Source organism: Lagopus leucura, unplaced genomic scaffold (genome assembly GCF_019238085.1).
Source record: "Lagopus leucura isolate 7727_CA_CO unplaced genomic scaffold, USGS_WTPT01 Super-Scaffold_100026, whole genome shotgun sequence".
Taxonomy (NCBI): Eukaryota; Metazoa; Chordata; class Aves; order Galliformes; family Phasianidae; genus Lagopus; species Lagopus leucura.
The window spans coordinates 5,981,456-6,002,904 of record NW_024962277.1 but is presented as its reverse complement, the minus strand read 5'-3'; the positions used below and the strand labels follow the sequence as shown (position 1 = coordinate 6,002,904).

Genomic DNA, 21,449 nt, shown 5'->3' with positions numbered 1-21,449 from the left:
CCTCCTCCCCAAATAAAAAGAGATTTCTCACGGTAAAAAGCAGAAAAGAAGTTAGCTTGGTTAGGTTTAGCAAAAACATCACTCCCCAGGCTGGTAACATGCCAGCTGGTTTGCCCATATTTACATTAGGAGGTGCTTTACAAAAGTTGGTGTATTGAACATTTCTTCCTTACACTGAACATCTGAATTTTAGAAGTTTTTGGTGTTTTATCAAATATTAAATGAAATGAACTAATTGCAAGTTAGGCTTATGCAACTTAAATAGTTAATTCACAGAATCACAGAATTGTAGGGGTTGGAAGGGACCTCCAGAGATCATCGTGTCCAACCCCCTGCCAAAGCAGGTTCCCTACAGCAGGTCGCACAGGTCGGCATCCAGGCAGGTCTTGAACATCTCCAGAGAAGGAGACTCCACCACCTCCCTGGGCAGCCTGTTCCAGTGCTCCGTCACCCTCACCTAAAGAAGTTCTTGCATGCATTTATGCAGAACTTCCTATGCTGCAGTTTCCAGCCGTTTCCCCTTGTCCTGTCTCCACTCACCACTGAAAACAATCTGGCCTCGCCACTCTGCCCGCCACACCTTAGATATTTACGGACCTGGATCAGGTCTCCTCTCAGTCTTCTTTTCTCAAGGCTAAATATCTAAATATCCACTGTTATACTTAACATGCTGATTCACTACATTTAACAAAGCTTTGCAATCAACTAATTATCCTCAGTTATACTTCTAGATTTTGTTTGATTCACACTCAGCAAATTAGTACAAAATTAAGTGAAACACCACCCAAACTTTTTTTGGTACACTGTCTTCCTTATAAGACAGTGAGTGCACCTACTAACCCATCCCATGCACTCGCCTTCTGCACTCAGCAACCTGCACTACACAGACATCCTTTCTACTCTGGCTCTTTTTTTATGGGAACAACTGACTACTTTTACTTTCTTTTTTGGACTCTTTTTTTTCTTGCAGAAATCTATTACTGTGCTCACTAACAGTAATAGAACACAGCAATTCCTCAAACAAATCTGCCAACTTCTCCAAATTATTTAGTCAGACTTCAGCTATATTATTCCTACTGATATAAATTGAAAGTTTCAGAGCTTGTATAACACTTCTATGCTATTGCAAGTAAGCTACCATTTGGTAATGTGACACTGTCTTGACACTGCAGTGCCAGTGAGCAGCACCTGCTTTACACAGGTTGAAGTCTGAAGACAGGAGTCTAAACTTTTAAGGAAAAACTACTTAAGCCCTAAGGTACAAATTCCACTGATGACTTCCCAGAAGCATAGATTTCTTCCTAAAAGTACTGATTTTATGAAGCATTTGGCAAAGAGAATCCCAGTTTCCTTTACAAAGGTTTCCATTTGCTCCGGTTTTGAAGCAGTAATCACTGCCAGCACCTGGACACAAAGCAGCCCTGCTGCGCTGGGATGAAGGTGGGTCTGTTCATGAGGGAACAAGGAGGACACAGCATCTCACAAGCCGCCTTCCTCCTGACACCGCAGATATCCAAAGCAAGCATTATCCACACTTGATATTGAACTGTTACAGAACTTCTGCAAAGAAGGAATCCTTATTCCCCAATTAAACATATGCAAGGTGCACATAACATTTAACTGTGAAGAAACTGAGATTTTTCCTCCTTGAATGGGAAGCTACAGACAGCCATAATCTTCAGGTTAAGCTTTCAGAAAGCAAAAGTAGCTGCAGGACTGGAAGAAGGCCTTGAAACAAGGGCATGTTCTGTCTTCTGAGTTGGAGACTTCCTCCAGTTTCTGCATCCAGACATTAAACTGATCTGAAGCTGGCTTGTCGCACCTGCTGCCAGGTAGTTGGAGCCACAGCAGCTGCTGCCACAGCCCCAACACCGCAGCTGGGGAGCCCACAGCTGTGATCCCCCTACACAGTGATGATGCGTGGTGACCTGGAGAGGGGCCCAGGCTCATTCCATACAAAACAAAGAGATAAGATGATAAATCAGGGGGAAGAGGGGACAGGATTTTTTATGTGAAAGAGGCTCTGAAGATCTGACTCCCCTGGATATACATGCAGGCCAGAGAGCCCAGGACCAGACATAGCGGGCTGTCTCCCAGCTTCCCCACTAAGCCCCGCAGGGTATGCCTCACAGCGATACATCTCTGCCATAAATATCCCAGATTAATTCTGATCCTAGCATCAAATCCACTTAAGAGACTTAAAAGCCTTCAAGTCCTCAGAGCTGCCTGCCCAAAAAGGGCTCTGCAAATGAGTCTTGGGCTGGTGGAGATGAGATGTTATCAAACAAGGCAAGCCATTTGTACAATTTTAGTAATGTCGTTTGCGAGAGACAAATGGGACCAGATAGCTGAGCTGACATCTTGTACTAACTGCACGGCCACAGGAAATCCTCGAAACTGGGAATGAGTGCATGGGGTAGGATTTGGGTAAATACTTTCTGTACATTTCCATGTTCTGTAAATTTGTACTTCATATGTATTTCCTGGAAATAGCTCTTCCTGCTTATAATGAGGACTGGTTGTTAAACGACAGCATATGCTCTCCAGCGTGTTTAAGGAGCTATTTGCTTAGCTTGCCTGGAGACATCTCTATGAAAAAGAAGTCTGAAAGGACCACTCCAGCGCCGCTAGAACACCCTGCGCTGTTAGCACAGACAGCAGGGAGGGAGCTGGGGGTGGGGTTGCTCCCTTCCCTCTCTGCCACACCGAGGAGGTGAAAGACATTCGGGAACAGGAGCACGCAGAAGGGGCAGTGGGTGACCAGCGACCCTTTCTCCACTTCCTTCAACTCCCCCAGCAGTACAATAAAAAACCATAAGTTCAGGGCACCGCAATTTCGGGACTACGCAGCGACACTTCCTCCCAGATCATAACAAGCCCATCAGCGGGCTGGGGGCAGATCCCGGCTCTCCGAGAGGCACCCTCCCGGCCGGGCCTCCTGAGGGATGCCTGCGGGCAGCCGAGCCGCGTTCCGCGCCCTGCCTACCTCGGGCAGCGGCGGAAAGCAGACGGGAGGCCCCGAGCCAGGCATCTCCCCGAGGAGCCACACCTCACCCCTCGGAGCAGCGGGCGGGCGGACTCGGGGGGCAGCGGGGCCGGTCCGGCGCGGCGCTGGGAGCCGGGAGAGGGCGCGCAGCGCTGCGGGGCGGCTCCGGCACAACCCCGGCCTGAGCCCGAGAGCTTATTTGTAAACACGGGAAACTCCGGTGTACCAGAGCACAAGCTCTTTGTGCTGTAGCAGAGCAGTGAAGTGGGCTCTTAATACGATGCATGCTTTTCCCACTCAATTCAAGTAAAACTAAGTCTTAAATTACTTGTCCGTCAGTAGAAACGAGGCGGGTAAACGCTCCGACTTCAGTTATTGCTATTCTCGCATTTCTGTTACTATGAATCGCGCACAATTAAGCAGCTTTCTGCACACTGCAAAGGAGCCACGATTAATTACAGATTATTGAGTCTGCAAGTAGACGCAAAGATTTGGAACAAACGTGTCTCTGAAAGCGGCGAGCCCGCGTTTGGATGAGTCAGTTCGCGCTGTGGCGAGCTGCCAGGGTCTGCTGACCCTTTCTCTGGGTCACTTTCGTTAGCGGCGAGAGCGCGGCCGCTGCGCGCTGCCCGAAGCGCTGGGAGGAGCGGCGGACCCGTGTCCGGCCGGCGGGGAACCGGCACCACTTGCCCGATGAGCGCGGGCGGCTCCGGGGGCTCCCGCCCGTACCCCCGGGGGGCAGCGGCTTCCCGAGGGGCCCCGATGCTGGAACGGCCGGGAACAGGCCCTAGGGAGAAGGCTCGCCCCGTTTCTCCCAGCGCCCCGTTAGCGCTGCGAAGGTGGAGTGCCCAGGGGCATCCCTAGAAGCACGCGGGGCTGCCGGGGCACCGGCGGCGGAGATAGCGTAGAGAAAACTACAGGCGCAGCAGGCAGAGAAACCTGCCTGGGGGAGCCCCGGGCGTGCTGCCGCAGCTCAGACCCTGGGGAGAAGCTCTCCTCGGAATCCTGACCGGAGCGCCGGTGAAGCGCTGGCTTCCAAATGGGAAAGGAGCCGGGGGACCGGGCTGAGGCCGCCTCTGCCTGGCGAGGACCCCCTCCTTCGCGGCGAGCTGCCCGCTGAGCCGAGCCGCCCAGGGCTCCCTCCTAGGCGCACGCTGGAGGGGAGTTGCGCTCTTCTCAGAGCTTGTACGCGGGATGGCCTTAAGAAACCGAAGGCAGGAGACGAACGAGAAGAAAAGCCCCACCAGAGAAACACCCTCCTCGAAAAGGGCACGCAAACGCGGGAGCCGCTTACTTTTCGTGCTTTGCGTTTTCCTGGATGGCGCTCAGCACCCCCGGGTACGCGGGGGGGACGCCCTGCTGGAGCCTGCATGTGGCCAGGTGCCGGTGATGCTCATCCTGGAGACAGGCATTTTCATGGTACAACTTGGCCACTTGCTGCTCTAGCTCGTCTATCCTCCGCTTCTGCTTCTCCAGCAGCTCCTGCTGCGTCTCAATAATCTTGTTCAGCTCCTTCAGGTACTCCGCCGCCTTGCTAGGGTTTTCCGCCGGGCTCTCCATGGCCTCCCCACACCTCTCACCCTCGGAGAAGCAGGTGGGGGGCGCAGGTGCCGACCAGCCCGCTCCGCCGGGAACTTAAGCGAGAGGGAAGAAATAAATAACCCGCCGGAAACCAGCCCCCCTGCTAGCTCCGCTCTTCCCCTCCTAGAGCAGTCGCTGCCCAGGCGAGCGTAGGAGCGGCGCGCAGCGGCTCCTAGTCCGAGCCGCCATTGCTGGCGTTCGGCTTCCCACTACCGAGCGAGGGCAGAGCCGGCGGGGACCGCGGACGCCGAGCTGCCGGCGAGAGCCACCGCCGGAGCTGCGCGGAGCCCCGCCGCCGCCGCGCTGCCGCTGGCGCACGGGCGCTGTCCCGCCCCGCCGGAGCCGCAGCCGGGTCAGCCCGTCGCCTGGTAGCGCCCGCGCCCCCGCGGAGCTCGCAGCCCGGCATGGGAGCCCGCAACCCGCTCGGTGCTGCGGCTCCCCGCCGGCTCCGGTCGCTCTCGCGCCGAAGCTCGCCGCCCGCCCGTCACAGCCGCGGGGGCCGCCGCTGTCGGGGATGCGCTTTAAGTAGCCGAGCTGCCTCCTGCGGGGGGCCGGGGGCTGAGCGGCTCCGCGGAGGGGCGCATCCCTGGGCGGCCCGCTGCAGCCTTCCGCGGGCGCCGCCACCCGTCCCCGCGTTGGGGGGGGGGGGCCGATGCCGGAGCTCGGTGGGGGAAGAGCTCCGGGAACGGCGCGGGCAGGGGAGCTTTTAGCCCGTGCCACCCTGCTCTGCGGGCGCGCTCTGCCCCCTGGGCTCGGGAAAAAGCGCGCTGTTCGGGAAGGCAGGCAGGGTAAGGCAGGCAGGGTAAGGCAGCCATGCGGGGAATCCGCTCTGCAAGACCTGATGTAAGAGCAAAGATTTTCCCTGGCCCACCTAGGAAACGGTAATTTATTGCGGAAGTGGCACCGGGGTGCCGGCTCCCTCACAGCCGGGAGCTCTCCAGCACTACGCTCGGAGTCACACTCGAGCTAACCGCTGCGTAGCAGAGACCGCTGCCTTTCCGTCAGCGGCTCCGACATCTGAGACCTCTGTCGGTGAGATGCTACTTCCAGTTAAGGTTGCATCAGGCCAAGAAAAGTTGCTGAGATTGGAGTCCTATATCATCCACACATGTACAGATGGAAACACTTAAGAAAACGGAATAGGAAAGGGAAACAGAAGGAGATATTGCAGGAAAAAGATAAGGTGAATAAGTGCTTTTCTCCCCCCTTCCTCTCCTTATCTCCTTAATATTTTTTCTTGTTTTCTCTTTTCTCCACCTTTAAAGTTTTCAAGCTTCCAATTAGTATGATTTCCTCACAGCAGTTGTTGCTGCTGTCACAAATGGCACTGGTACACTCTTGGAAAGTCAGCCCTCCCTGTACAGCCAGGATGCATTGCTTTGGGAGTACAGCTGGTGCAGCAGGCTGAAGGAGTGGGGGAATCACAGCAGCCTACTGGGAGGCTGGAGACTCGGCTCTCCCCATCCCTCCTTGGAGGGAGGGGCTGAAGTTCTTGGAATGGAATTCTAGAAGAAGATATTTGTCACAATCCCTACCCCAACAGCTTACTGAAGAGGTGAGGAGATCCATCTAGTCATTTGAATGTGTATTCTGCTCTTAAGGTAGAAAGAAGTTATCCTCAGAACTGTTACTTTTGTTCTGGCCACACGTGCTGCAACCAAGGCCTGCTGTCTGTATTAACATGACTGAAGCACAAAGGGCTAATTACACTCCTGCTGGGGACTGCAAATTCACAGAAAAATCTTTAGCTACTCTTTTAAGAAGCCAAGCTTTTTTATAAATCTCACCAGAATTATTGAATTTATGAGTAATTACTTCTACAGAATGTAACAGAAGAATGGCCTGCCCATTTTGGAAGGAAACGCTTATCACAACATCTCACTGAGGCACCCCACATCATTTTCTTTGTGCAGACCAGGATGCTTGTCAGGTGTAAATAAGTAGAACAAGAGAACTTATTTTTTATATGCAAAATAAATGCAAAGTAAGACACTCAAAACTCAATGTACACAAGAAGCTTATAAAGCACTTCACAAAAAGGAATGCTGAAGTGTGCAGCAGTAAGTACAGCTAGCTTGTCTTTCAAAGAGATCTTGGGTAGGTAACCCTGAGTTCATGGTAATCACGGAACACTGCTGAAGAGGTATGGGTCATTTAAAGTTACTACTTTCCTTCTTTTACAGATTTAAGCAAATACTTCAGTTCCCACATGGAATAACTGTATCTTGTTCAGTCACTTACAGTCTTGCTAGATGAGCTGAGCAATAATACATGGGGCGCTCTTAAAGTAATGCCTTCTATTTTACTATTTTAACACACTATGCCAGAGGTGGATGTTGGTGGGGTGGCAGTATAGGTCAAACCTTCCCACTAGTATTCCATCACATTTTGTTGTCATGTGACAGATGGCAGCTGAGGACAGTCTGACAAAACAGCATCTGATGTGGAAGTGCCTATGAAGCAAGGAGACGTGACTGAATTTCTCCATGAGGAAGAAGATGGCACCCATGGTCACTCATCCATGCTTTCTGAACATTTATAAAGACCAAACTGGATGTTGGCACAGTGAGGTGGTGGCTGGTACAGGTCAGCAGTGATCACAGTGGGTTGCCTATGCTAAAGCAGATATTTACAAACATGGCATGCAGGCTCTTAGTCATCACTAGCAAAAGTGCAGAGTTTATGGTGATGACTATGTTGAAAAATAGTGTCTTTTTACCTGATAATCTGCTCTATCAAATAGCATTTATTGTTCTATTTATGTCTATTGTAGCTTACACAGAAATAAATAGGAACATTACTTTCAGAGCAATATATGTAACTTGTAAAGTGTCTAGTTTCATCTTCTGGATTTTTTTTGTCTGGTTCATTTTGGTTGATTTTAAAGGGTTCTTTTGAGAGAATGCCACTAGATTTTCCTCTTCTCAGGAGCTCAGTAACAACAAATTAATGAATTTCACCTGTGCAACACAATGGAAAGTTCAACAATGACAGCAGAGCAGCAAGATTCCATAACACAGAAAGCAAAGGTTCGTTCAAATCCAACAGCACCTTGGACTCAGAAATAAGGGAAAGAAGCTGCTTACCTTTAGAAAACCTGAGATATGCAGGGACCTCCAGCAAGATACTCTTGCCTCCACTGCCAACCCTTAAATGAGGTATGGGAAGAGGTGGATCCTGGCTCCACCCCTTCTGGTCACTCAGATGCATTGCATTGCATGCACCTGAGCTTCCCTGGGTTGGTCCTGCCTTCCCACCAGGGGCTCCATAACTGATTCAAGCCATCACAAGTAGCCCAACCACTTATGTTTTCCCATAAATAATGTAGAAAGAATCAAACCTACTGGATATGTTCCACTAGGGAACTGTAGGTTAGACTGAAAATTGTGTACAGTAAGTCCTCAGAGACGTCTTTGTGCTGGCACCTGGCTTTTCCTGGGTCATGTTACTGGTGTGTTTTGCATGTAGCTCAAGAAAGACAATGGAGTACTCTGTGTCCAAGGGGATTATTTCTGTGAGCCTCCAAACACATGCGTGTTTTATTACCCTTCATAAATTAGCAAAAAGAGTGTAAACTTAGAAAACAAGCATATTCATAAAATCAGTAATATGTTCAATTTCTGTGAGACAGATTATAAAAACAGATCCAGCTTGTTCAGATTTGCTCAGAAAATTGATATCAAGTGTAACCTTTATGAGTAGGAAATTACCAAAATAGTGTTTTTATTAATTGCTAACATTTTATATTAGACTGTCTAATTTTATAAGGTAAATAATACATGGTTAATTTTTGCCAGAGAAAGTGTCGAGGAATATTTTAATATTAAAGGAAATGTTGCTCATTCAGTAAGTAGAATCCTCTTACTGATTTATTATTAGCAATAAATAAATATCCCATCCCACTTCAGTGAATCCTTAAGATGATCATAATTTTAGACTGTCTCAGGTCTTGCTGCCTGGTGAATTGATACCCTGCAGAGCACAATTTGTGGCTGTTGGACCATTAGTGCCAGCATCTGGTCCAAAGTCTGACTGCAGTTCAAAAAGAACCTTGCCTGCAGAACTTAAAGGTGCCTGGCTTAATGTCCGCCATATGTCTTAGAAGAGGTACATTTGTTTGCCTGTCCACTTTAAAAAATCTGGCTCTTATTGGCACTTTCTACATGTCTAAATTAGATGTTTGGTCAGTTTCAGGCTTATTGCACTGCATTAAAATTAAGGTATGTTGTTATTATTTCAGAAGTTTTTTGGTATGGCTAATAATGTGATCAGTGAACATAAAGCCAGATAACAATTTCATCCAAGTAAGATATTTCCAGCAAAAAGCATTTCTAATATATTTTTCATGTGAAATTAATTAGGCCAGTGTAATACAAAAAACAGGGACCCAGAAGTCATGCAATTATTTGCACTTGATCTTAACTCTCTCTTTGATCTGTCTTAAAAAATTCTATTGAAAACTGCTTCTTTCTTGTTCACTTCTTTTACTGTGCCACTTCCCTCACCCCTCCTTGTTTTTCCTGTGTTGTATTTGGAGATTTAACATAATGTCAGTGTTAGTAGGGCTGTTATATTTTAAATGTAGGTCCAGACCTTGTTCCCAGCATGCCCTTAATGCCTACCCTCTTCATTTGTCCTAATAACCCAGGACAGATATGTTCCTTATCCATAACGGCATACTCACCACACAGCCAGGAGTGCTTCTTCATGCTCTGTGGGCTGACAGTGGGAAATCTTCTGAGTGATGTGAGAAAAATCAGCGTTGTTTGTAGCCTGTTTGCTTCATGCTCCTGGCTCCCTGGAGAAAGAAGGCAATAGAAATTACTCTGCTGACTTGTACTGTTGTCCCAGTAGGCCAAATGTTTGCTGTGGGACTGCTGTCTGACTCCAAGGTACTGATTAACTGTTGAAAAAAAAAAGAAAAGAAAAAGTGCAGCGTTAAAGACTTGAAGTCTTTTAGGAACTGTAGTGTTTGAGGCTTGTTCTCTTCCCTCCCCTGCTCAGGTGTAACCCACTTTTAAAAATGACAATTTATTACCTGTATGTCTGACCTCTTTCAAGCACTGAGCTTCTTTACACCTTTTCCTACCACATATTTTTCTGGCAATGATCTCTTGAAAATCTGACCAAGTTGCCTTTTAACAGCTCCGTAGACAAACAGCACATTTACTCAATTCAGCCACTCTTCTAGAAGAATGATCAGTCAATCCAGAAGTATTCTGTACTTTATTCTAGCATACTTCTTGCATTGCTGTGTAGAATTTGTACAGCTATGCCATGAAAGCATTTGAACGATTAGCCTATGTTTCTATCCAGACAAGCCAAGCATGATAAAATGATTAAACTTATTTTATAAATGGTGTAGAAAAAAAAAAATTTCTAGGTACTGTAGTTGAGATTCAAGACAAACCAGAGCTGGAATGAGGGACAACTTTTATTAAAGAATAGTATTTTCACTTAAAGGATAAACAGTAACTGAAGGAGAAAAATATATACTACAGTATCAGATATCTAGTGCCAATAGCAGATAAGTGCCAGAGGAAAATGCTTCATGTTAAAGATGAACAACACAGGCATATTGGCAGGGACAAAAACCTTAGAAATCAGATTAAGAAGCTGAACGCTAAAAGAGGAAAGCAAATAAACACTCTCTAAATTACAACTCATGAATTCACTGAAAGAAGGAAGAAATACCAAATGCTAAGTTGTGATGCCATGAATTTACTGCAACATTTTTCTGTTTCAAGGATATAAAGCCATAAAGTATCATATACAGTACAATAGAAATATTTCCATAAAATAGTATAATAAAGTTTTCTTGAGGTCTGCTCTAAACGAAAACTTTCTCCTATGGAGAAAATGTAAATTGCAAATAATTTGTATGTACTCTATACCATCATGTGTATATGATCGAAACTAATGGATAATTCTTATTTTGGCATTTAATACATCTTGAATGCTAGAAAATTCACCCCTGATAATTTTTTTAAGTACTGTACATCTCTGTATCTTCTAGCCATTATGTGTTCAATCTCATTTGAGATATTTTATCACTGTAAGTGGTTTAAAACAGTATTCAAAGTAATATCTACAGATCAGTCAGGAAGCACATAGGTGACTGAAAAGGAAGCTTATGGCAGAGGCTCAGGGGAAAATAGCCAAACAATTTATTTTGCATCAGTTCCAACAGCATAAAGATCTTGAAGGCCTATGCTCAAGATCCTTTCAATGCAGTCCAGACTGTCTTTTGGCTGAGTATATTAATGCACATCTGACCATTTTTAAATAGTGCTGTGAAACACTTCACCTGTTTTTTTCTGGTTGTACAGCATCCATAGAGTAGCTACACCACTTACTGTCAAGAATAGCATAACAGGAAAGTATATTGTCTTGCTATGGATGTAGTTCAGCAGGTAGAAATGGGCAATGTTAATACATGCTGTCATTAACTAAGCAGGTCTGTAGCAGATAATTACAGATTGCTGGTCACAATCACTGCTCCCCAGTTTATCTCGAAATTCTGTCATAATAAACAACAAATTTCCATCTTTCTGTCTGTAAAGTGGGCATTGTAACGCAGCATATGTGCAAGACACTCTGAAGAGTGTTCTGGTGCTACAGGTGGCTTTTCCTTAGCCAAATGGTGCAAGGCAAAGATCCCAAAGAATGACTTTGTGTTTACACAGAGAAATGCTCTGCAGAGAACTGGCTCCGATATCGGAGGTGAGACATCAGCATCGGTGGAGTTCTTTGCTCCAGCTGGAGCCCTGCAGCCTGGACTAACCAGCACAGGTACAGCACTGGGCTGACGATTTACATCCTGGGGTCACTCTAAGTCCCATCTAGTTCATGGATCTCTACATGGTCGTGTATATTGAGATTTAACATGAACTTCTATTACAAATTTAACTGTGTACATAATAGAGAAAAAAGGGATCTATTGAAAATCTGAAGTATAGCAAAGACATGATTGTTTTTCACCATTAAATGGGAACAGCAGGAAGAGCAGGGGCACTTTTACTGGAAGTGCTTATGCTACAGTGTTTATTCAGAGTGTACTTTCCCCTCTCTCTCCCCCCTACCGCTGATGAAAAGATGACCTAGGGATTGGTGAAGAACCATGTAAAAAGAGAATATATTTACGTAAAGAGAAGGAGAAATAAGTTTTCATTTATAAAAAAAGGTGTAGAAATCATATTTTACTTGTACCACTGAGAAGAGCAGAGCAATTTAAGTTATTTATTTTTGTTTGCAATGACAGTTAAAAGTAGATTTGCAAATTCAAACTAGAACCTTTTTCAAAAACTAAAATACGTCACAACTCAGATAAGTCAATTTCCATTGCTTTTTACATACTGCTAACCCTCAAAATGTCTTAGGCAAGGATTCAAAACCAGGAAATAAAAAGCTGAACAATGAAATACTAAGGTCCAACAGGATCAATCTTTTCTTATCCCTTCCCTTTCAGACTGTTGTGGAGCATAAAAAGAGCAGAGTGAATTGTGTCGATGCTGGACTGTATCATTAGTAACAGTCTGTTATTTATAATTTCAACCTAGAAGCCTCAGAAAGTATTTTATCACTTGATCTTCAAACCAGTGTTGGCCTCTCTCCATATTATGAGTATTTGAACTGTAACTGCATTGAGAAGCCTTACAGCAATGTAGTTAAGCTCTATTGAACTCTATGGAGGTGTAAAGATAAGGGAATTATTTCTGTCAAAGCTAACATGAAGGAAAAAATGTTTCATAGTTGACAAATAGTGGCAAAGAAACTTTATTTTATTATGTCCTTTTATCTACTCTTGCATTTGGAACATATTCTTGTATAAGCAAACAAAGGACAAGCCTTGGGACTCCAGTCTCAAGGGCATTTTGCCCTTTTTGGAATATGTGGCTTTGGCTGTATGTTTTCTGTTACTAATAATAACTAACAATTAAAATGCTTACAATGCATAAACACAGTGCATCCTCAGTCTTTTAACTGGTCATACAAGCTGGGCTCTTCACATGCGAGTGGGTGGGAACTATTAGTGTAAAGTCTTCATTTGGAGCAGCCCAACTGAAAGCATCCATCCTGCCCTCTCTCTAAAGAACTGAGAAAAATGCATGAATTTCTGCAATATTTTCCAGCTAGGTCCTTTCCTGTTTGAATTTAAAAGGCAGTGATGTACTTGCTTTTGGAAGGGAAATCTTTCATATCTGAACCGTCTCTCAAGAGGAGATTCCATCACAGACCAAAAATCTGTAATTTGGAATGGCAATATATTGTGGCAGTAAAATGTTCAGTGGGTGCTTATGTGGAATTCCATTCTGGAATACCACAGAATGGTAAAGAGAACAGCTTTTCTAGGGCAAAGGAAACTCCAGAACTGACCCTGCCAATAACAATCTGAAGGCAAAAATAACTTGATTCAGTCTGAAGATCTTTGAAGTTTTTTGGATTGCAATTGTACTAAAAGGAAAAGTATGAAGAGAAATGTGTTGCTTCTACAAAAAAATCATTATGGATACTTAAATTCTAGAAATGCAAAATGAAAAACTAGCCAATTTTTCTTGATATGTCTGCTTTTGCATATTACTTTGTCAAAATTATACTGGCTATTATCTCAAGAGGAGAAGAATAATCTGAATAATCTCTGAGATCTCCATCAAAGTGTTAAGCAGATCTTTAGAGTTTTCCCACTGGGAAGGTTCTTAGAACACGAGGAGAAACACCACATAAAAAGAAGTTAATAGTACAAATGACAAATGTAGTTTATTCCCAGTCCCTCAAGAAGGATTGAAAGCTTAAACTTCAGAATATGGAATGAACTAATTGGGAGATTGTGACGAACTCCTGGGACAAGCCTTTGAGTTCCTCTGAACTCAGATACCCTCTGAAGTAACTTGCTTCATTTCCGAAAGGACAGCAGCTACCCAAAGATGAATTGCTGTGCTCAGGCTCCTCAGCCATCAGGTTCTGTGAGGTCTGTGCAGACAGTGCAGGTGCACTGGTTTCACTCCTGAGACTGATCATGTGGCTGCAAAGGTTTATAAAGACCCAAGTAAGAGGAAAGAAGAAAACTGTTTCTTATCTGTGTATGGAGTTAGATCCAAGCCTAGCAGAATCTGAAGGATCTGGCATGGTAGAGTCTTCCTTTCTTCTTCAGGAGAATCAGTGTTGTACACACATAAAGTTTCAATCACAAAGGAAGAACTTTGGAAAAGAAAAGGACTGGAGAAGTGCGTGAGCCCTTTAAATCTCTCCCCTATGCTCTGGAATGGGCATGGGAATGGATGCAACTTTCTTCAGGTGTTTCGATGCTCAGTATGTTTGGGAGAATTTATTTTCTTGACATTGACATTGTCAATTCCTACCATTGGAAATGCTGCTGGGTTTTGGTAGGGAAGGAACAATGTGAATTATGCAATAAATCCGGTCCATTTCCCACATGGAAAAGCAAAGATTTCTGTATGAAGCTTTTAAATGCATGGAGTGCTGTAGCTCACGTTTAACCCTTTTAACCAAGAGCAGTCCTCTCTATCTTGGATACACTCTAACACTCTTACAACCATGTAGCTACAACAGTAAGTGGTCTTTTTTAGCTTCTCAGCTATTTTGTCTCCATTTCTTTTCTATTCAATGTTGGCTGTAGTTTATATATATACTGAGAGGTATTTTCCTTCAGTGTGTCCTTAACTTTTAAAGAACAAGAATCAGAAGTCATAGCCTTTACCCCGCATTAAATGTAAAAGCAGGGGATGTTCTAGAAATGACATATTGGCACTGTGCCTTTATGTTTTTTATTTTTAGCATCTCTTTACTATCTTCTCTCTTGTCTTTGTTCTTAAGTCTCTATTTCCCAGAAACTTTTTAATGTTTTTATTGATAGAAAGAAGTAGGGTTTTGTTCTTCGACAACAAAATACGCGCACGGCAATTCTTCAGTGCCCCACCACGTTACGTGGCACTTCCTGTACTGCTAGTCTGTTCCCAGCAGTTTCATTGTAACAGAATATTGTTCTTCTGTGGTCAGTCAGGATTTTTCCTCCTCTAAGCTCCCAGATATTCTGCCTACATTTGCCATACGTGCTAGAAGGGCAAGGATGGAACATTTACTGAATATAAGCATTCTCCTCGAAGATAGACTGCCCTCCCCAAAGCAAAAGCACAGCATGCGAAGTCACGCGGGCCTTTGCTTTATGTCTTATTATTTAAGAGAATCCCTGACAAAAAGGGTTTTATCTCCATGATATTCAATGTCAAAACGTGCAGCAGACAGACAAAACCCTTGTTCTGCTTGCTGCAACCACAGCTGTAAGCTATGATTTTCTCTTTTTCTTTTGTCCTTCTTTTTTTTTCATTTTTCTTTTTTCCCCCCTATTTTTACTTGTTGCCCTTTTTTGTGCCCCCCCCCCCCCTTTTTTTTTTTCTTCAGAAAGATGCTGATGAAATCACTTATCAACCAGATTCCATTTCAGAGCATTTACAGCATCACATTGTGAACTCAAGGTCACCAAAAGTATAATTCAGACACTCTGCTTTTCATCTTACTTTAATTTGTTGCAAGACTATGAAGAATTCTTTACAAGGTTTGTACAAATATTCTTTCTAAAAAAAAGGAAACAAGTTTGCTGCTTGATGAAAAATTGCCTATGAGTTCTTACAAAATTGAACGGGCAAAGGATCCAGTGCCATGTTATGCAAAATCCTTGCTTGTAAACAGTGTCCTGTCTTTAAACTGATTTAATGCTTTGCCTTAGAATGCAGTAGATAATGCACTTATTTTCCCAACATAAACCCACTCCAAGTGCCATCTGGTGGCAGAACTAAATTAAATCTGCACAAAGCGTTGTATGGAATTATTAAAGGGTAAACTTTCAGCAGAATGTGAAGGGATATGACTATGCAAATTGTATTAGGAGGTATATGCTACTGAGCTCACATTATGAAACATAGAGGATATGCTTCAGATCAGGTTTTAAAAATTCCCACAAAGACAGAATAACTTGGAGTTAAAATCTAATTTAGTCCATGATAGACTGCCATACCAGGATAAAAGTCATCTTTGTACAGGCATTAGGCTGCAATAATTCCCACCCTCCCACCCCTCGAAAAAGGAAACGCAGACACTTGTCATGTTCCTGAGCTATTGGTTGCCCCTATTTGGGAACTGTCACTAATGTACTGAGATACCTTATTTTAAATGTCTGTTCTTCACTAAAGGGATATTACTTCCACATTGGAAAGAACTTCACACCTCTGTATATGATCTAGTTTGGAATACACGATTTATTAAGTTACCCTAAATCTTTAGCTTTGGTAGCATGGTCTCTAATAGATTTCATGCTTGAACTATTATCACTAAGACATTTGTGCAAAGGTGAAAATCCTTTGGGAAAACTATCTGAGATTCACCTATTTAAGGCAAGATTATGGAGTCCCTTTTATAGAAGTTTTCTTGGGGTATTTTCTCCTGTGATAAAAATATTCATTTCTGGAAATGCAGTTCTCTATAGTGATGTATATTATCACCAGGATTACCCATATAGATCTTAAACACAGGCTCCATCTTCTTTTCTTACTATACAGGGAAATGTTCAGTCTTGGGAAGACAGATGCTGTATGGCAGCATTGCATCTGTTACAAAATCCTTCTGAGAAGAGAGAACTGAATAATAAGTTAGATGTTCTTTCTATCCTTGTCTCCAGATGTTCTTAAAGCAGAGAAGAATGTTAGGTTAAAGTTCTCAAATTTTCTTCTTGAAAGGCCATGAAAACTTCAGTTGCTTCATACCTGTATGAATGATCCCTGCAAATTGTCTAACTTCAGGTCAGTAGTCTATTCCCCACTAGAAGTCAATCTGACTTTGAACTGAAATAGTCCCATTCCAGCTGCAAACATCTCAGTCTTGGAACTGAATATGGGTGAAAGCCAAGTGGCTGGTTCTCTTAAACCACCTGTGTTTCTAGTGCTGAGTGTATGAGCACAATTTTTCCTGCTGTTGTGCCATAGTAGAGAGAATCATTCTTCAATTGCAAGATTTACCAGTGCAGTTTGTATCTCTCTGGTTGCCGACTACTTAAGACAATGCATTGGTTGCCCACTGTTTTCTTCAGCTGCATGGCGGTCCTCATTCCTAAGTGATATTATCTCCAGACTTGACAGACAGTGATACAAAACATCTGCAAAAGCACCCAGTGCTCTGATCTCTGGCCCAAGGACATCAAAGATAGTGCCAGAAAAGGGACCTCCAGAATTTGGTGGAAAAGTGGGACACAGAACTGCTCTTTAGTCTCATAGTTTCAAGGGTTGAAAATATCCAGAAAAGAATTGCTTGTGGACAAGTATGAAATAAAGGTTAAAACATCTCTGCGAATGGTCATAAACTCTTTCCAGATAAAGCTTCTCTCTGTTGCAGAAACAACAGCAAGAGATGAAGTCATCACTAGATGCCAGCAACAATTGCCCGTTATACTCCTCTGTGAATCACCCTTTAAATGCAGCTCACAGTAACCTGTAATTTTCATATGCAGAATGTCCAATTTGAATGCAGTGATAAACGAGAGGGAGGAGAACACATTCAGTTGAATCATTTGTATACATAAGTATTGGCAGGTACTGTCGAACAAAAAGGATGTGAGTCAGCTATATAGCAGAGCTTTGTTTGAGGAGGGTCTTTTGGTAGAACACCCAGGACAGAAAACAGCCAGTGGTCTGCCCAGCTCTACTCTCTGTTGCTTGGTACCAGCGATTTAGCCAAACAGGGCGAACCATTAGAGGGCTGTCAGGCTGGCAACCATCCCCTCAGACATGAGGGGAGACATGAGGCCACCATGTAACAGCAGAAAATGCAGTCTGAGTCAGAGAGAGAGGTGACAGGTAGAGCTATAATCCATCACACTCTAACTGCTGCATCCACAGTGCTTTAACAGACCTGGTGCCTGGCAACAGCTTCAACAACTCAAATCCAAATGCCACCACGTCTAGAGTACGTGGGGCTGTGAAGGTTAAGGAAAATGGCATGGAAGCAGATTTGGGCTTGGTTAAAACTGGCTGTGTGTCACCATGGCTCAGAAACTGTGATCCAAGAGCCACCGATGTAACATGGAGCCTTTTCTGCTCAGCCACTGAGTGAAAGAAAATGAAAAAGATTTTAAAGGGAAGCATTAAAAAGGTGGAAAAGCAGTAACACTAATTACATTAGTATGATGAAGGAATCTCCAAAAAGGCTCATTGTGGTCTATTTCTTTGGTATGATCAGCTCTGAAACATTGGCTATGCTGTGAGAGAAAAACAGTCCTGAAACAGGAAGCTGACAGAGAGCTCTTAATTGCAGAGCTGCAAAATGTCTCCCCAGCTGTCCAAGTGAAAAATAGACATTTTCCAAGCAGGATAGTTATAAAATAAAAATACAGTCAGTACCAATTAGCAAAATACTTAACAAAATGAGCCTACATTTAGGTTCAGAAGTTAAATGAAAAATAAAAAAAGGGAGAGGGGAAAAAAAAAGACTGGAGGATAAATTCATCCATGTAGTTCTCCCTTTCTCCTTCTTATTGCTTTTCCTCTTTAGTAGTAATGAAGTACAGCAATAGCTCATTTGCAGTGTTGTACTGATTTTCTAAGCTAAGAAAGTCAAAAACAGGAAGTACAGGATTTGCATTGTGCTAATGAGACTGTCTACAAACAGCAACACAAGCAATAATGTTGAGGGCTGGAGAGCAGCAGGGAGCAGAACCTCCAATGCACAGAAAATAATAAAATGAGTCCCTGGGACAACACATAGAAATTGCAACACGGTCCGGAGCTTTTTTGCAGAAATTTGAGCTTTGCACAGGGGAAAATAAGGAGCCTCAGATCTGACATTCTAGCAGACCACTGAGGTGCAAACCTGTCTGTCTGGTAACAGTTCACTGCTCAGTCCTCAGTTCATGTCCCATGCTGACACAAGCACACAGATGGGATTCTTGTGTCTGTGCAGTGTGCTCTGGAGGTTCTTAGAGATAATCATTGCTCCTGTGTTTCTTTAGCAGTATCTACTGAAAACACAAGAAAAGGTCTTTGGTGAGCATGTCAAGAACCCGAGGTTACATCCACCTCGGAGTTCAGGCTAGGACTGAAGCAAAGGTGGCACTGGCACATGGGCAGCCTAAACCCATTTTGATGCCTGAGAACAGGGAACAAAGAGTTGTATTCCAGCACCTGAATAAAGGCTTTACAAGTGCTATTGTTCTTCAGCTCTTGCCTACTATTAGGAGGGACACCTCACCAATTAATTCTGAAGTAGTTCCCTGGGAGTATTTTAACCACTGAGTGGAACTGTTGATACGGAGAGTTCAACAACCATATCTGTTTAGACACATCCTGAGAACATTTCAGACTGATTAGAGTCTAAGGATTCAAGTTACTTTCCCTTCTGCTTCCCGTTTATCATTAGCATCTTAGCATCTTGAAAATCCCCCCCTCTCTCTCACATACACGTAAAAAAAGGAAAAAAAGAAAAAAAAAAAAAAACAGAACCAAAAATCAGCAATCTTTGCTGTAGTGAAATGAAGTTTGTTTTTAGTATGACATTGTGATTTTGTAACTTCAGACCCTGAAGCTGTTGAGTCCCAAAGAGTCACTGATTCTGTCATACCGTTCTTCCTTCAAGATCTATCTATTTGTGTCAGTATTAAAATAATTTGTCATCCATCTTTCATTTCAGGCTGCAATTGTCACTCTGTAAGCAGCCACAGCTGCCTTTATAAAGTGCCTTTCAACACTTGGGCCAACACATAATTTCTCAGTTCTGCATAAATATTTTAAAAACTGACCTTACCCTCCTTCCACCATCAATATGTGCTATATGGATGAATTACTATGTCTATAGCATTTGCAATTGTATGTTAATTCCTATTCTTACATTATTTATAAAGGAGCTCTTGCACTTAGAGAAAGCATGAAAATTTGACTTTCTGCAGAACAATTCCTCCACCTGCTGCAAGCAGGAAACATCTTAACGTGGGAAATGAACTCTTTCTGTGTGTTAGTAGGGAAACATGCAAGGTTATGAAATTCATTAAAATTTGTGTGTAGAGTAATTGGATATGTCCCACCACTGGTGTGGAGAACACTTTGCATAGTGCAGCTTCATATGAAGGTAAAGGCATTTCCATTAAACAGCCCTTTTAGAATTTCATAGAGCAGAAATTCTTTAACAATGTATGTTTTTTGAATTGAGTTTTTTCCAAGGGTTCAACTGCAACAGGAAATGCTGATGTTACAGGTTGATACATACTAATACTGCTCACATAATATGCTTTTTAAAAGATAATAAAACACAATGGCAATTTGATACAAAGAAATTATTGTTAAGAAAGCCTGGTAACCTATTTAAACTGAATGTGCACCAGTTCATTCACAAAAGCATAATGCAAACTTCTATTCACGGTACGGGTGGCAGAATTTATACAATGCAAAGCTGTGTGTGTACACAGAGGTGCAATGTAACAGCTCTGTTACAGCAGCAGCACTCTCATTAAGAGTGCCAACAAATTAAGATGTTCTCTTTGTTCAGAAAATAGTTTAGAAGCTATTCCAGTATAACCATAAAAATGCCCAATATGCTTATCGTATCTACAGGAAAACCGTATATTCCATCCACTAAAAAAGTGCCAGCAAGAATCAAGAATTTATCTATAGGAAAGCACAAAAATAAATTACTAAAAGTAGTTGAGAGAAGGCTGTATTGAAGAAAGAACCATGCCCTCTCTTTTATTTCAGAAGAAAAAACGGTGCAAAGGTTATTAATTGTTTGCAGATGAATGCACAGTGCAGCATCGAACCAACTATACATAATATATGTTATTATATGCAAGCTGATGCCATTTACTGCCACAGCTGGTAGTAAAAAATTGAAAATTGAAAACTGTGGCTTATCCAGATCAGCACTTAAGGTTTTAGTTAGAAAATCAGTTAATTATACATTGATATTACCATGCTAGCTCGCTCAAAAAATGAAATGCAAAACTGTGAATTTGGACCCCAAAAGCATCTACTGAATATTTGCATCCAGCTTCTGAATCTGAGCTAGTTCATTTTTTTCCGGCTCAAATCATGGCAAGGAGATTAATATCTGTTTGCAACAAGCCATGCAGTCATACTGTATCCTGCAAAGTACATTCAGTTACAGAGTGGCCTAAGGGAGAGAAGAAGCCTTGTTATGCTGCCATTAGACAAGAATCACTGTAAATGTGTGTAATGGCTGCCCACTGCTTTTGTAGAACAAAATAAAGAGAAGGGAAAGCTGTTTCTTCATAAATGAACAGTGTGTTTTGCTGACTAAGGCAGAAAATGGTGGAGATCCTTTTTCTACAGGAAAATCCGTGTGTACTCTTATCAGACGTAAAGCCAGGCACATGTGCATTTGAATATAAGACTCAAAGAAAGAGAATCCCACTTTTGCACTGAAATGCCCACTTCCTGAGCATGCACAGCTCCTTGCTGGAATCTCTAAAATTTAAAGAAAGTGATTTCAGTGTGAGTGTAGAAGTGTTGAAAGAAGTGGCTTAGATGTCGTGAAAGATAAGGGGACAAACTAAAAATATTAAATTGATGGGATTGTATTTTGGCAAGTGATGATGAAATAGGGAAAAATGGAAAATTTAAAGCTGTTCTGGTATTTAAAAATATATTTTTTTCCTTTAATTGGATCCAAACATCTATTACACAGAGCTTTGATGCAGTTTATGCCCTTACAGTGCTAGATGCATCTAGGGAAGAAGAGGGATTTAATCCCATTAACAATTTGTCAGGGATTTAATGCAGCAGATAATACAACAAGTGCTATTGAACTTGGCATTACAATTATCCATTTTTACCAAACACCAATGTCCATGAATTCAAAAAGAATTTCA

At 43.1% G+C, this 21,449-nt stretch overlaps 1 protein-coding gene across 9 annotated transcripts in view; it reads right to left on the bottom strand.

The window, feature by feature from the left end:
* IQSEC1 (IQ motif and Sec7 domain ArfGEF 1) overlaps positions 1–21,449 on the bottom strand; it is a 353,788-nt gene that overhangs the window by 307,844 nt on the left and 24,495 nt on the right. For 5 of the 9 annotated variants that reach the window (XM_042880452.1, XM_042880453.1, XM_042880454.1 and 2 more), the window contains exon 1: positions 4,281–4,624. In XM_042880452.1, coding sequence (XP_042736386.1) covers positions 4,281–4,546 — 266 coding nt within the window. In that variant the 5' untranslated portion in view covers positions 4,547–4,624. Of the gene's footprint in view, positions 1–4,280; positions 4,627–9,251; positions 9,366–21,449 lie in introns of those variants that run through there. The other 4 variants (XM_042880458.1, XM_042880464.1, XM_042880463.1 and 1 more) reach the window with 4 other exon arrangements.